The 14,415-nt window shown below is 41.2% G+C and overlaps 1 protein-coding gene across 1 annotated transcript in view; it reads left to right on the forward strand.

The window, feature by feature from the left end:
- LOC102192111 (cadherin-4-like) overlaps positions 1-14,415 on the forward strand; it is a 242,552-nt gene that overhangs the window by 101,561 nt on the left and 126,576 nt on the right. The window contains exon 3 of the mRNA XM_005731792.1: positions 258-281. Within this exon, the coding sequence (XP_005731849.1) occupies positions 258-281 (24 nt within the window). The remainder of the gene's footprint in view (positions 1-257; positions 282-14,415) is intronic.

Below are 14,415 nucleotides of genomic sequence, written 5' to 3' on the forward strand. Positions count from 1 at the left end.
GCCTTTGTGTGTGTTTGTGTTGCCAGCACATCTGCTACACAGTTTCCTCATGGTAGCATGGAAATTTATCACAGGTCTCAAATAAAGGACCTCCTTTTTTGTATATTACCCTACCTGACCCATCACACTGTTTATGCTTTTGGGTGCTTTTCCCCTCTCATCAGTAAATGGCCAACTGTGGCTGTCACCTGCGTTTTATGTGTCTCTTACTCACAGCCTAACACTCTCCTCTGTCCTTCTCCTCTTTTTAATTACAGATACTACTGTCTCATCCCAGAAAGGTAAGACAGCATTTAATCAGTCACGTGTAGATTATCGCATATTTTCAGATGGGTTCCACGTGCTTGTGTTACTCCTGTGTGTGTTCCAAATTTTTGCTAATGAGATGACAAAACATTTCATGTTTTTTTGTTAATGTTGATTTGAAATTGAGTCACTCGTGGGTTTTGTTGCACAACAATCTTTTTGATTACAAAGTCAATCACTCACACCCACTGACACCCAGACTAAATTACTTTGCTACTCTGCAAAGGCAGACAACCCACAGTCTGTTTTTATGCACTGTTTTCTGTAGGTCTTATGTTCAGATTAATCACAGTTCTGTTTAGACTCCTCCACACTTTCATGTGAATGCTAATAAGAGGTTGGAGGAGGTGACTGTTTTGCATAGTGGCTCTTCGGGGACAGACGGGAAGTTTAGTGCAGTTGTAGGAAAGTACCTGTAGGCTGTTTAGATTTTATAAGATGATAGGGCCAGGCAGTCAAATTGTCTAAAAAGCTCCAGGGGTCTTGTTCTGAGTGGCAGGTGTATGCACCAGGCAGTCCCAGCCCCTATACTCTTGCTAGAGATGATACAGTAATGGCAGAGGGTGTGTCACACTCGGTGATTGCAAAGAACGATCAGACAATCAGCCAGGAAAACTCCCTGCTGATTTTGTTGAAACTGTCTTTTATTCCCTGCTGTGCTTATAAGAATATAGATATTCTTTTGTACAAGCTTTTACCAGAGCAGAACAGAACACAGATACAAATATTTTCATTGTCACCTGGATCTGATATAATGCGCATGTATATGTGAAAAACCTAAACAGCAGGTGGGTTTCTCTGGGAACATGGTGGCATTTTTGCCTTTCAAAGCTTTAGATCTGAAAAAGATACAGTTCATCTGCTTGACTGGGTACACACTGTATGCTCTCACTCACACACTGTTGTGAGCCTATGTATGTGATGACTGTGTGGTGTACAATGCTGTCAGATTGGCCTATAAAGGTAAGTGATGCGGGTTGCCCGAGCCTCGCTGTCTGATGAATGTTGAAGGGGTGCAGAAGCTCGCGAGGTGTACATCATCCCTCCACAGCTGCACTCGCATACGTTTCTGAAGGAAGTGGGGGGATAAATAAGGCCGCGCAACCCTGACAGTGAATGAATGCTTGCTTTTGTCAGCCCGTGTGTGTCCGTGCCTGTGTCTGACTTAGTTGTGTGCGTGTTTTTGTATGTCTTTCTTTTCTTTCACATCTTGTATGTCCAATTCAAATCTGTTTAGTTAGAAGCATCAACAAAAACAGCTACCAATCCCACACAATGAGAGTGTCATCTGGCTGTATTCATTAATATACTGTGAGTTATAGATGGTTATGCTGCTCTGAAAGTGTCATCAGTGCTCAGCAGCCTTGTGGCCTTGAGGCAAAGATAATGTTCATATACCATGTGTTTGTATGAAAAGATGTGTATATGTTCATGTGTGTGTGTATGTGCACCTCAGCACAAAAGATGAAAAAAGCTGGAAGTTTGTCCAGCAATTTCAATGCAGTTATATTCAGCACAAACTAATAGGCTACATTATATTACACGTGTTAGACTGAAGGGCAGCACACAGTAGTTAGGTCCAGGTAGGATTCAAGCTACATTTGAATAACCTTTACTGTTGTTCCATACCAATATGATTAGTGATTAATAAAGGCTCTTATTATAAGTTGACCTTATTCTTCAGTTTTCTGCTTCTGTGGAACATCTCTGCTATCTGCACCTTTCATGACATCCTTTATCCAACACTTCTCCACCCCCTTACACTCCTCCTCCCTCTCTGCTGCCAAACGAAGTATATTTATGGCACCTGTGCTGGAAAAACAGTCTCCAGGAGACGTCCCACTAATTTCATTTTCAAAATGCCAGCAATAAATTTATCAAATGGGCTGAATCGAATCGGAGTCACACGCCGTGCCATCCGTCATGGGCTGTCCCTCAGGGGCCTGTGGGCGTACTTAAGCCGGCCAAAAACCTCCGCTGGCAGGAGAAACCAGATGAATATACTAGAGAAATATGCTGAGAACAAGAATGTGTGCGCATATCTTTATGCGCTTAGATCCATATGTGCAAGCATAAATTAGCTTGTCCACACGCAGGGATGCATATGTGTGCACAGAGGTCAATGCTAATTTTTCAGCTCATAGAAGCCTCATGTTGAAATCTGAGCTAAGCGCTTTGGATGTCAATGTGCCAGAACAGTAATTGATTAATTGCAACACAAGTTAATTGATTGTTTTGCACATTTTTGCTTTTGTGAATCCCTCTCAGTTCAAACACTGCTTTGAGCTTTATCCCCTCCCCTGCCTCTGAAAACTCGAGTTTCACACGCTCTGTGCCCTCCCATTCCCCTCCCATTTCTCACTGCCTCATCCTCTGTACCTCACTGTGGCACCTTTGCCTCTCTTTTTAAATGCCTCTGTCCCCACTTTGCTTTTGTTTCACCGATCTTTTCCTCTGCCTATCTTTCCTTGCCCTCTCAACATTTATCACCGTGCAGGCTAAGCCAGGCATGAGGGAGGGTAAAGCAGCTTAGTACTAACAGTTCTAATGAAGTCAGGCCCTGTATCCCTCTAACAGGGATCAGTGGAGCTAGTCTGTGAAGCCTGTCAGCATTTAATGATTAGATGAAACATTCAGACACCCGCTACGAGAAGACATGCACACTGATATATGGTAATACCCAGCTGTGGTCTCTGTTACGCAACTCAACAAAGAATTATGCACACAAACACACTCTCACTAGCCCCCAAACTCCAGCTGTAAAGATCATGATTTATGACTGAAGAATGGCATCAAGGGTATACACAGCAAAGTGATTGGAATAAAAGCAAATGACAGAGAGGTTCAGAGAATGAACAATCTGGCTATTGATTTTTGCTATGTGCAGGAAGGTGGACAAAAAAGTAAACTGCATGAGAGAGATTTACTCCTTGACTTGATGAGCAGACTGTAAACAACTCCACACGCTCTCGTCAAGATGCATGCTGCGATCCATGATTTTTCCCTGCTTCTTGCTTCTGCTAAAATGCCTGATAGAAGATCAATAAACAGGTCATCATCTTTTTGAACATTTCAAGATTCACCGCTGATTAATTCTGAATCCTATTAGATTAAGTTGTCCTAGTCTGTGCCCACGCACGGCAGCTTAATGTGTGCCCGTGGTGTTGTACGTGTTGTTGGCATATGAGAAAGTTTTTCAGAGGGAGTACGTTAGTGTGTTGAAATGCTGAATCTGAAAAATAGAGTGACAGAGGCAATGGTTGGGTCAACAAGCTGCCTGTTTGTCAGAGTGAAAGGGTGCCCACAAGGCCTTAGCTGCTTTTTGCCCCATTAGCTGCACATGCAAATTTACCTGTCAGCTTTACAGCTACACAAGGAAATCGCAGTCTTCTCAACTTCTCTGCCTCACTCTTATTCCAGTCCCCCCCCCCCCTCTCTAAATCTCAAACTCCAGATCTCCTCCTCATTACATTTTGTTCAATATCTTCCTTCCACTGCAAAATTGGGAACATATTCTGTCCTCACACCAGTAATTTCTCTCCCTCTTGTAAAAGTACCTGTTTAACTCCACTTGAAGGATTGTGAGACACTGGATTTGAAATAAATGTATGTGCATTTCTGCCAGAACGCATCTGCTGCTTCAAGGCTTTTCACATATCTCTTGCTTAGCAAAGCCTCATAAAAAAGTACTTGGCGAAGCTACTTGAAAATACAGTTTTTCTAAGGAACCACTTTCAGCCAAAGAAGTTGAGAAGGAAATGTCCACTGAGCTTAATTTATAATTTGTTAACTGATAATTATAATACTGTAATCCTTATGTGATCTTCTCAGCTATTAACTGCCTCGTAAATCCAGCCACAAAAGAAGCTCCTCTCACTCTATGGCCACATCAGTGTAATGGTGTTGCTCAGAGGTAATATAATAAACATTAAGTTGAGTACTAGCCAGGATATAAATAATGATATGTGAGAGACCCTGTCTGGACTCATGAATTAAAACCCCATCCTGTTTCCATGATCTAGTTCTGGAACATTAGAGTGTTCAGTTGCTAAAAGGGGTTAAAATGTTGTTGTAGCTGTTGTCAGTGAAAACCCTACTTTATCCCTCTTAAAGCATCCATCCATCTGCCCATCCGTTTTCTTACTTATCCAATGTAGGGCTGTGGTAATGTAGTGTAGGGTGGTGGTGGGAAGGGGGTTCGGGCTTATCCCAGCTATCAAGGCAAGATTTTGCAATCAGAATTGTGATCTGAATCCAACGTTTTGCCAAAGACATTTTCCTTTTCCAAAAAAGCGAGCTCTGTCAATTCTCGATAGCCTCTTCTTGTTCACGTGTTACTTTTATTTCGTCATTTATTAATTTACATTCATGTCATGTTCATTATCACAGTGCATTTGTAAGAGGGAAGTGTCCAAGCCAGGAAGGGGGAAGAAAAAAAAGAAAGAGAGAAAAAAGAAAAAGGGGGGATCCAAAACGTCTACAGGAACAAAAGCATTTATGCAACCATGAATTCAAGAGTTCTGCAGAAAACACTTCTTTGCCGTTATTCACTACCAGAACTCAGGAGCAGAAATGGAAGTTACGATGGTATTTCACATTTGATTCTAAATTCAAATGAAACAATAAACAAGATGGTTAATAAAACCAAAAATGACAACTTTTACCAATATAACGTATCCTCAAGGAGAATGTAAAGATGAGATAAAGTAATAGTTGCAATTATTTTCAGACATCTGCACCCTGTGCAGTCAGACTCTAAATGGCTTTGTTGATCACATACTGTACCTATCATATGGTTATACAGCTGGTGCTTTGTTTTACTTTGACTCATAAGCTTCACAAACACTCTACACACTAATAAACTGTAAGAATAGACCTTATGTATGCATTGCTTTTGATAGTAGCATATAACTTAACGGATTTTGCTTGAAATTTTTTATTGCCATCCTTTGTCCTCACAGAATGAATCATAGTGCCATTGTTCCCCTGACTTTTATATTTGCCCTTCTCTGGTACAGAAAGGAGAAAAAAAGCCTCAGTCAGTAGATAGTTATATTGTCACAAAATGTTGGCCATTCATGGTTTGCACGTAATCACCTCGTACGTTATTAAAACTTTGATCTGCAGACAAATTATTAAGCACCATCATCAAGGCAAAATTGCACGACATATCTTTAGCTTATGACAACAAACCTATTAAATTCATAACATTTCTAGCTGCCTCACGAGTACCTCAGAATTAGCTTTTGCTAAACTGAAAGGGTGTAAAACAGTTTAAAATACCATCATTGATTTATGATATGCTGTGAATGACACTAACTCTCTATTGGCCTGTGCTCAGGATCACAGTTCATTCGCCTAAGCTTATCATATGAAAGAAGAACAGAAAAACTTTAATTTGGTGTATTTTCACTCCACTTTGAACCATTGTTTTACAGTTTCTTTTAACTTGAGTTGGCTCAAAGCAATAAACTGCCATAACTGGAGGTGCTTCAAGGTTTCTTATCTGGCAGTAATACTGACTACAGTGTGTGTGAACATGTCATACTTTGTCTTTGATGTGTGCTGCTCATGCTACTGTGAATCCCTGTGACAAGAACCATGCTTTTTTCACCTTTAATTTGTACTTTTTTAAAAGATTTTCAATTCAGTTCTGCAAGAGCTGCAAGATCATTATAGATATCATCTTCCCTTTCTTGCATATCTCAGGCCAACTGGTTCAGCATGTTTGGGTTCTTTTTAAATGGCAACAGAACTTACTGTAAGTCCACGGCCAATCTCGAATGTCTGTGTCTGAACTGGTTAGAGAAAGTGGTCAACAGAGTCACCTCTGAATGAGACAGAATGTAGCCTCTTCCCACAACAAGGTGAGAAGCTCTTCGTTATTAGATCACAAGAGGGTGATAGTGCATTTTATTTGCCAGGCTAAACTCTGCAATATGTCCAACTGAGTCTTAGCTAAAGATAAAGATAAAGACAAAACCACACAAAGAGAGCCTCAGCAGACCCACATCTTAGACTCATTAAGACTGCCTGGGCATTGAAACATTTCTCAGGCAACGACAGAGAGAAGATAAAAGCAGAGACAAGTATAACAAAAGAATGGAGACTGAAGTAAATTTATCACCACTCTTTCTTAAAGAATCCTGCTCTAAGCCTCAACTGCCAATTAGGTACGAGAACAGCCTGTTCCCTTGACGGATGAACTTAATTTGATATTCCGTGCTCCGCTCAGTAGGGTGCAACAGTGATTGCACCGGTGGATGGAATTTTCAGGCCATCCATACAGACTAGGCGTAATCGACTATGTAGATATAGACTGAAGCTTATCATAACTATTTCTCTTTGGTAGAGTAGTTTTATTTAAAAGAGGGGTCAGGTTTCTATTGAAGTGTGTGTGGCAGGTATCTGGAAGATTAGAGCATTGTTGCCCAGAGACGCTTGTGTTGCTACGTGGGATTACCCAGGAACAGAGCTGCAGTAATCCCATGGAGTAAATAACTCTTTGTCATAATTCAACATGTTATTGTCACAGGAATACCTGCTCTAAATCATTTTGAGGATTCATACATCTTTGTCTGTTTGCTGACAAGACACCACAGTTAGGCTTGAACCCTACAGGGCTGGCATTGCCAGGGAAGTGGGTGGCATATTGCACCCAGCGGGAAAGCTCCTATGTAGGCCTGCACGGCGGAGGGATTTGACCAGCTTGGATTAGCTCAGCAGGGTGAAACAGAGGGATACAAACAGGACAGATGGGGAGGGAAAGACTCAGAATGGAAGAAAGGGTACATCAGTCTCTGTTCAGCACAAGAACACCTGAGAAACCTGAAAAAAGCTGCAGAGAATCATGTGGAATATTGTTAATATGCTAGTGAGCAGCACACACCAGTGAACCATGAAACAGCAACCAATACCTCTGAGAGCCGCTGTAAACTCCGAGCCAAACTAATCACCAGTTAATTATACATAGGGTTTTACCATTTCATAAATTTCAAATAGTTTTGCCCTGTCTTAAGCATTCGGACTTCTTCCTTTTACATTTAACAACAGCTTTACATTTCTGAGTGAGGATGGGAATATTAATTGAAATGCCCACAATTAGATAAACACAGCTCCCAACTCCACAGTCGCACTAATTAAGCAAGCTTTTTTTTCCTGTACAGTGCTGTGCTCTCAAACCTCATCAACTGCTCAAAGACATGTCACCACAGTAATGGCAGATGGGTATATTTAAAAAAAAAAAAAAAAAAAGCTAAAACAGTTAAAGACACACACAAGCATTAAAGAAAGCAAAGGCAGTTGCCTCTGACAGACTGCTGAGGAAATGTGTCTTTATTCTTTGCTCAGAGTCGTCCATCCTGTCCAAAGGATGGATCTAATCCAAGAGTTTATTACCAAACTTCAGATGCAAAGCCTATTCGTTTTCTGACACCAAAGAGGGCCAAGAAAATGAATCGGGGTCTGGACAAATTGGCATCACTCACACAAGCGCAGAGGGAAGAAATTCTCAAAAGTCGAAGTCGTGTCCTCCTTTAGTTCCTCTCTAAGAAACTTCCAGACTTTCTCTGAAAACTATGTTCATTTTTTTGTACTGTTCACACTCTCACAGTGCAAACAGTTGAGAATTAATTTTATAGTTCAAGCCATACATTGTTAAAGAATTCTCGCACAGTAAACAAACCAACATGATCAGTATGAGCAGCAGACATTGTTTCCCAAGTTGAAGATGTAGAAATGGGTTAAAAAAGAATCCTCCATTAAACTGAGAGAGAGAACTAAACAGCAGCGGTCACCCACCTATTGGGTGAGTCCTCTTGAATATAGCTTTTTCATACAATTTTAAGTAACCACTTTGCACTCAGCAGAAATCATTCTAACAAATGAATGTGCAAAGCTACGTAAGTTTCCAGTCAGTCTGTTTACACTCGAGACAGAGAGACAAGGCACCCAGGAAGAAAGGTGGAACTAGATGGATTATTCCAGGCTAATTCCTAGCACAAATCAACTCTCAACCATCAATAATTCATGTGGAAGTCTTTGAAAAGTAAACACTGCTTGGGCCATTAAAAACCCTGATTGGCTATAAATACTGTACACAGCTTAACTCTACATACAGAGGTTCTGTAGCTGCTATAGAAAAAAGTACATTTGCTCAATATGGAAATCCAGCGCTCATTAGAGAAGGTAGATTCCTTTGTAGAGCCATAGCCAGTATTACCTGGTGCAACATTAGCATGGAAATGATGCTAAAGATGACAGCAGAGAGGGGTAGTTAGACTGACAGCTGGTGCTGGAACATGTTGGGTTTTGTGGATTGATGTTCTCTGTCAGCTTTGCCTCTGTGTACTTCAGACAAATTGTGCTCTCGTTCAGTTGGTAAATGCACACATAGCCAAAATGCTAAAGAGGATCATGCCCCCACTGTAGGTAATTTTACTCTGCTCTGTATCATTTGCACATTGACTTTACCTCCCACTTTGTCTCTGTAAGTTGTTGTTTTTTCCTCGCTTGTCTTTCATGTACTTTTTCAAGCTCTGTTTGTGACTGTGATTAGGGTGTATGGTTGGTTTATGTAGCTTTTAGCAATTCCCTGTACTCCGGCAAATCCCGCCTGAGCAATGCAAGACAGGGAGTGGTCTCTGTCTCTCTCAGTCAGAAATGCTCATTAGATAAAGAGGAGGTTCCTCTGCTTTACCTCCACTTTCCTTACAATATTTTACATTCTGCTTTCTTGCTCACATCTTGCAATGCCCTGGAGATGGTCCTGTCAGTACAAACAGCATCTGTCCAAGAGAATATCAAGATGTGTAATCGTTCCCTAAAGAATCAACTGTAGAAAACAGTTTTTTTCTTCTTTTTCGAACTTTGATGCTGAAGGTTTCATATATATGATTTATAGACATCACACAGTGGATTTTCTGTAACTGCATCAGATTTAAATGATCAATTAATCAATGATAACAAGAATTCTACATTAGCTTCGCTATGATAGTCTGCTTTTACATCTTTTATTTTTCTCTTCCCCACTTTCTTTGAAGCAGTCTTTCTGATGTGATTTATTATTGAGTGGAACCCTGGGAATTCTTCTTCTTTCGGCTGGTCCCATCTCGCCCGATCCCCAGCATTGTCTTCTGTCACACCAAGTCACTGAATATCCTCCTTCACTACATCCATGAGTCTTTGTCTTTTCATCCTGCCTGACAGCTCCATATTCAACATCTTTTGCTCACTATTTCTCCTAAGCACATGTCCACATCATCTCAACCTTTCCTCTGTAACTTTCTCCAACTGTTTGACCTGAACTGTCCCTCTGATCTATTCATTTCTAACCCTGTCCATCCTGGTCCCTCCTAACAAAAATCTTAACATCTTCAACTGTGCCGCCTTCAGCTCGATCGCCTGTATTTTTACTAGCACAAGTCTCACCAGCACTGTTGGCCAACAGCACTGGAGGTGGTCATTGTAAACCCAGGCTGAGACCAATCCGGTATAGAAATCTCATCTTCCTTGATGAGCGACGTTCAATTTGGCAACAATTTTACCATTCCATACAAACAATAAATAGCATTAATTTCTACATACAGTGGGGCAAAAAAGTATTTAGTCAGCCACCGATTGTGCAAGTTCCCCCACTTAAAATGATGACAGAGGTCAGTAATTTGCACCAGAGGTACACTTCAACTGTGAGAGACAGAGTGTGGGGAAAAAAAAAAAAGAAAAGAAAAAAAATCCATGAATCCACATGGTAGGATTTGTAAAGAATTTATTCGTAAATTAGGGTGGAAAATAAGTTTTTGGTCACCTCAAATAAGGAAAATCTCTGGCTCTCACAGACCTGTAACGTCTTCTGTAAGAAGCTTTTCTGTCCCCCACTCGTTACCTGTATGAATGGCACCTGTTTGAACTCATCATCTGTATAAAAGACACCTGTCCACAACCTCAAACAGTCAGACTCCAAACTCCGCCATGGCCAAGACCAAAGAGCTTTCGAAGGACACCAGGAAAAGTATTGTAGACCTGCACCAGACTGGGAAGAGTGAATCTACAATAGGCAAGCAGCTTGGTGTGAAAAAATCAACTGTGGGAGCAATCATCAGAAAATGGAAGACATACAAGACCACTGATAATCTCCCTCGATCTGGGGCTCCACGTAAGATCTCATCCCGTGGGGTCAAAATGATCATGAGAACGGTGAGCAAAGATCCCAGAAGCACACGGGGGGACCTGGTGAATGACCTGCAGAGAGCTGGGACCAAAGAAACAAAGGTCACCATCAGTAACACACTACAACGGCAGGGAATCAAATCCCGCAGTGCCAGACGTGTTCCGCTGCTGAAGCCAGTGCATGTCCAGGCCCGTCTGAAGTTTGCCAGAGAGCACATGGATGATACAGCAGAGGATTGGGAGAATGTCATGTGGTCAGATGAAACCAAAGTAGAACTTTTTGGTATAAGCTCAACTCGTCGTGTTTGGAGGAAGAAGAATACTGAGTTGCATCCCAAGAACACCATACCTACTGTGAAGCATGGGGGTGGAAACATCATGCTATGGGGCTGTTTTTCTGCCAAGGGGACAGGACGACTGATCCGTGTTAAGGACAGAATGAATGGGGCCATGTATCGTGAGATTTTGAGCCAAAACCTCCTTCCGTCAGTGAGAACTTTGAAGATGAAACAAGGCTGGGTCTTCCAACATGACAATGATCCAAAACACACCGCCCGGGCAACAAAGGAGTGGCTCCGTAAGAAGCATTTGAAAGTCCTGGAGTGGCCTAGCCAGTCTCCAGACCTCAACCCCATAGAAAATCTGTGGCGGGAGTTGAAAGTCCGTGTTGCTCGGCGACAGCCCCAAAACATCACTGCTCTTGAGAAGATCTGCATGGAGGAATGGGCCAAAATACCAGCTACTGTGTGTGCAAACCTGGTAAAGACCTATAGTAAACGTTTGACCTCTGTTATTGCCAACAAAGGTTATGTTACAAAGTATTGAGTTGTATTTTTGTTATTGACCAAATACTTATTTTCCACCCTAATTTACGAATAAATTCTTTACAAATCCTACCATGTGGATTCATGGATTTTTTTTTCACATTCTGTCTCTCACAGTTGAAGTGTACCTCTGGTGCAAATTACTGACCTCTGTCATCATTTTAGGTGGGGGAACTTGCACAATCGGTGGCTGACTAAATACTTTTTTGCCCCACTGTATGTGGAAATTACACACTTCTCAGAGATAGTAACTCATCTTTTCAACATGTGGAAAAATTTTGGTTCATTTAAGATTATATTTCTCCATGCAGAGACCTGTAAGATACAAGGAAGTAAGATAGAAGGAGTAAAAGCGGTTTGCTGATATATATATATATATCTATATATACATATTAGGACTGGGCGATATATCGAGTTTTTTAAAAATATCGATATATTTTAATACGGGATATCGGATGTGACAATATCGTTTATATCAATATAGTATATGTTACGTTATAATTATACTTGTGGAGCCGCTAGTTTGCCTCTCTTTCGTCCACTTTTGTCTCTATGCAACGTTACTCTACCTCGCCTCTCTCCTTCACTGAACACAACTACCCCTCCTCCATCGCTTCACCTGCAGGCAATGACAAGATGGACACGGCAAATCTCTGTTAACGAGTTACCGTGCTAACGAGCTAACCACGCTAACGCCATGCAGCCCACAGGGGCTGCACAGCCTAAAATCCTTTCATTTTCTCAAAAATCGACAGTTCACCTTTAGTATGAATTCTGGTTGTGCTTGATGACCGCAAATTGATTTTATGTGGTACACGGCGCTCAGCAATCTGTCAAAAAATGTTTTAGTACGACTTTAGTAAGCTACAGAGCCGCACCGCTTGATGGATTGTTGGAGCATTACGGCTACCAAGGAGCCTCGCGGAGTGATACGTACTGTGCTTCAACGTAATATTAGCGTATTGTGTGTGTATAAGGACCATAAATGACACCTGTTAAGAGACACGGTTACGAAGCGGATTTCAAACTCCAGGCTGTCATTCACGCAGTAGAACTTGGGAACAGAACAGCTGTGAAATCTGTCTTTGTTATTATGCTCAGCGTCTTTTAGTTTACATTTTGACTGCACAATTGTGAGCTTTTTGTTATGCACAAAAACAACATTGTTTTCTTTTATTTATGGAGCATTATTATTCAATAAATGCTGATAATTTATTTTTGAGTAATTTTTTCATGTATATCTACGCTGTATGTTAATAAAAGTACCTGTGTGACATCTGGGACACAGCTTTGACTAAGAACTCTTTTTTTGTTCTTACTTTATGGCTTTAAAATAAATATCGAGATATATATCGTATATCGCCATCCAGCTAAAAAATATGATATGAATAAGATATGAATTTTGGGTCATATTGCCCAGTCCTAATACATATATATCTCTCTGTGTGTTTCTAACTGTATGTCTGTTTGACTGAGCATTTATGTGCAAGCATCAGCGTGTGGGTGTAATCACTTGCTGCAGCTCACTCCCATTAGTGTGTAGGGATTCCTGTGCTCTGCTTTTAGCCAGAGGAGACCAATTAAAGCCATCAGCCAGTGTTGGGGGAGCCGGGCTGCTCTCAGAGACCACAGGACTCTAGAACAGAGGGTTTAGGCTGGCTCCATCCTCCTTCACCTCTGCACTGTCTGCAGACAGGCAGTATGAGGAGATTCTGGGAAAATTACAGGCACATCCAGTAATTTGAATTGATTCTTTAATTATGCATTTTGCATCTTTTTCTATTGTAGTTCAGCATCTCCATACATAAAAGTTATTGTAATATTTGGTATCATTGCCTTAACTTAAGTGACAAGGTGGAGAACTCCAACATACATGGGAAGTAAGATCGGGTCAGCAGAGTCATTTTTAAGAGTTTTCAATCGAGGGTTTTTGAGCTGATGGAGGTTGCTCATTCTTTTTCCCCCATTGAGATTTTCATGTGGTATAAATTTCACTTGTATCAAATGTATTTTAGTTTTTATCACTGGAGGAAAAAATTAAAATGAAATGTGGTTGCCGTACCATCAATCCTGAGTTCTTACTCAATAAAGCAAGAACTTAGTAAAATTCATCTTTAAGTTGTAACTTGCCAAGAATAAAGTTATGCCCTCTTTTTGTAACTCAAATTCTTTATTTCTGTAAGAACTTATTTTATCTCGTGAACAAGAATTCTGTGATTTTCAAACAGAAGTTTTCAGTGCTGTGAGGATGCTTGCATGAATCTTATAAAAAACATTCCCATCTCCCTAATAAAATGCGGAAAGGAGTAGCAGAGATTCACAGTTTGAGGCCTTCCCAGTGGGTGTTATTATTGTCCGTTTTCCTGCAGCCTTCCACACTAATGCTTCTCTTGTCAGTGATGCTTGACCATGCTTCAGGGCTTTGTTATGGTATGGAGGCCAAAGATGTCATACCCCATTACAAAATAAGGCACTAGATATGAGCTTCCTCTTTTCTTTTTTTGCCCCTCCCTCCCCTTTGTCTCCTGCTCTGCCTCAGCTCTGGGGATCACTGCTGTGGAAATAGAGCCTGCTCCGTAGTGTCTACTCAGTAGGTAATAACTCGCTGTTCAGGCTCAGATAAAGAGCTCCATTCATTTAAGTGGCTGCTCTCTTTGTACACACGAGTGACACCTATCCCCTGGGAGAGCAGCGGTGAACTACAGGGTTGAAACTACAGGCACAGCTTTCAGCAGCCCTGATTGCCTCCCTTAGAGCTCCTCGGTGGAGAAGCCTAACTCCTCTACATACCAACTCTCTCATTTTCCATCTGATTTTCATTTCTTTTTAGTGGAAACACCTAATCTTTTTTTCCCCTTCGTCCTTCACTCCCCTGCCCACCTCTTACTACATTAACCCATTGCCTCTATTATTACCTCCACCTGCTTCTTCCTTTCCCTGCACATCTCCATCTTCTGCCCTAATCACACCACCACTCCTTTTTACCCCATCATTTCGGTGCATTGCTCTTCACTCTCTTCGATTTTCTCTTTCCCACGCTCATCTCTATTATCAAGTTTCACTCTTTCTCTTTCCTCCATCCATCTCCCCTTTCCTGTTCTGTATCTGCCTCAGTCTC

Source organism: Pundamilia nyererei, unplaced genomic scaffold, assembly GCF_000239375.1.
Source record: "Pundamilia nyererei isolate P.nyererei 1_Seehausen unplaced genomic scaffold, PunNye1.0 scaffold00044, whole genome shotgun sequence".
In the NCBI taxonomy this organism is placed as follows: Eukaryota; Metazoa; Chordata; class Actinopteri; order Cichliformes; family Cichlidae; genus Pundamilia; species Pundamilia nyererei.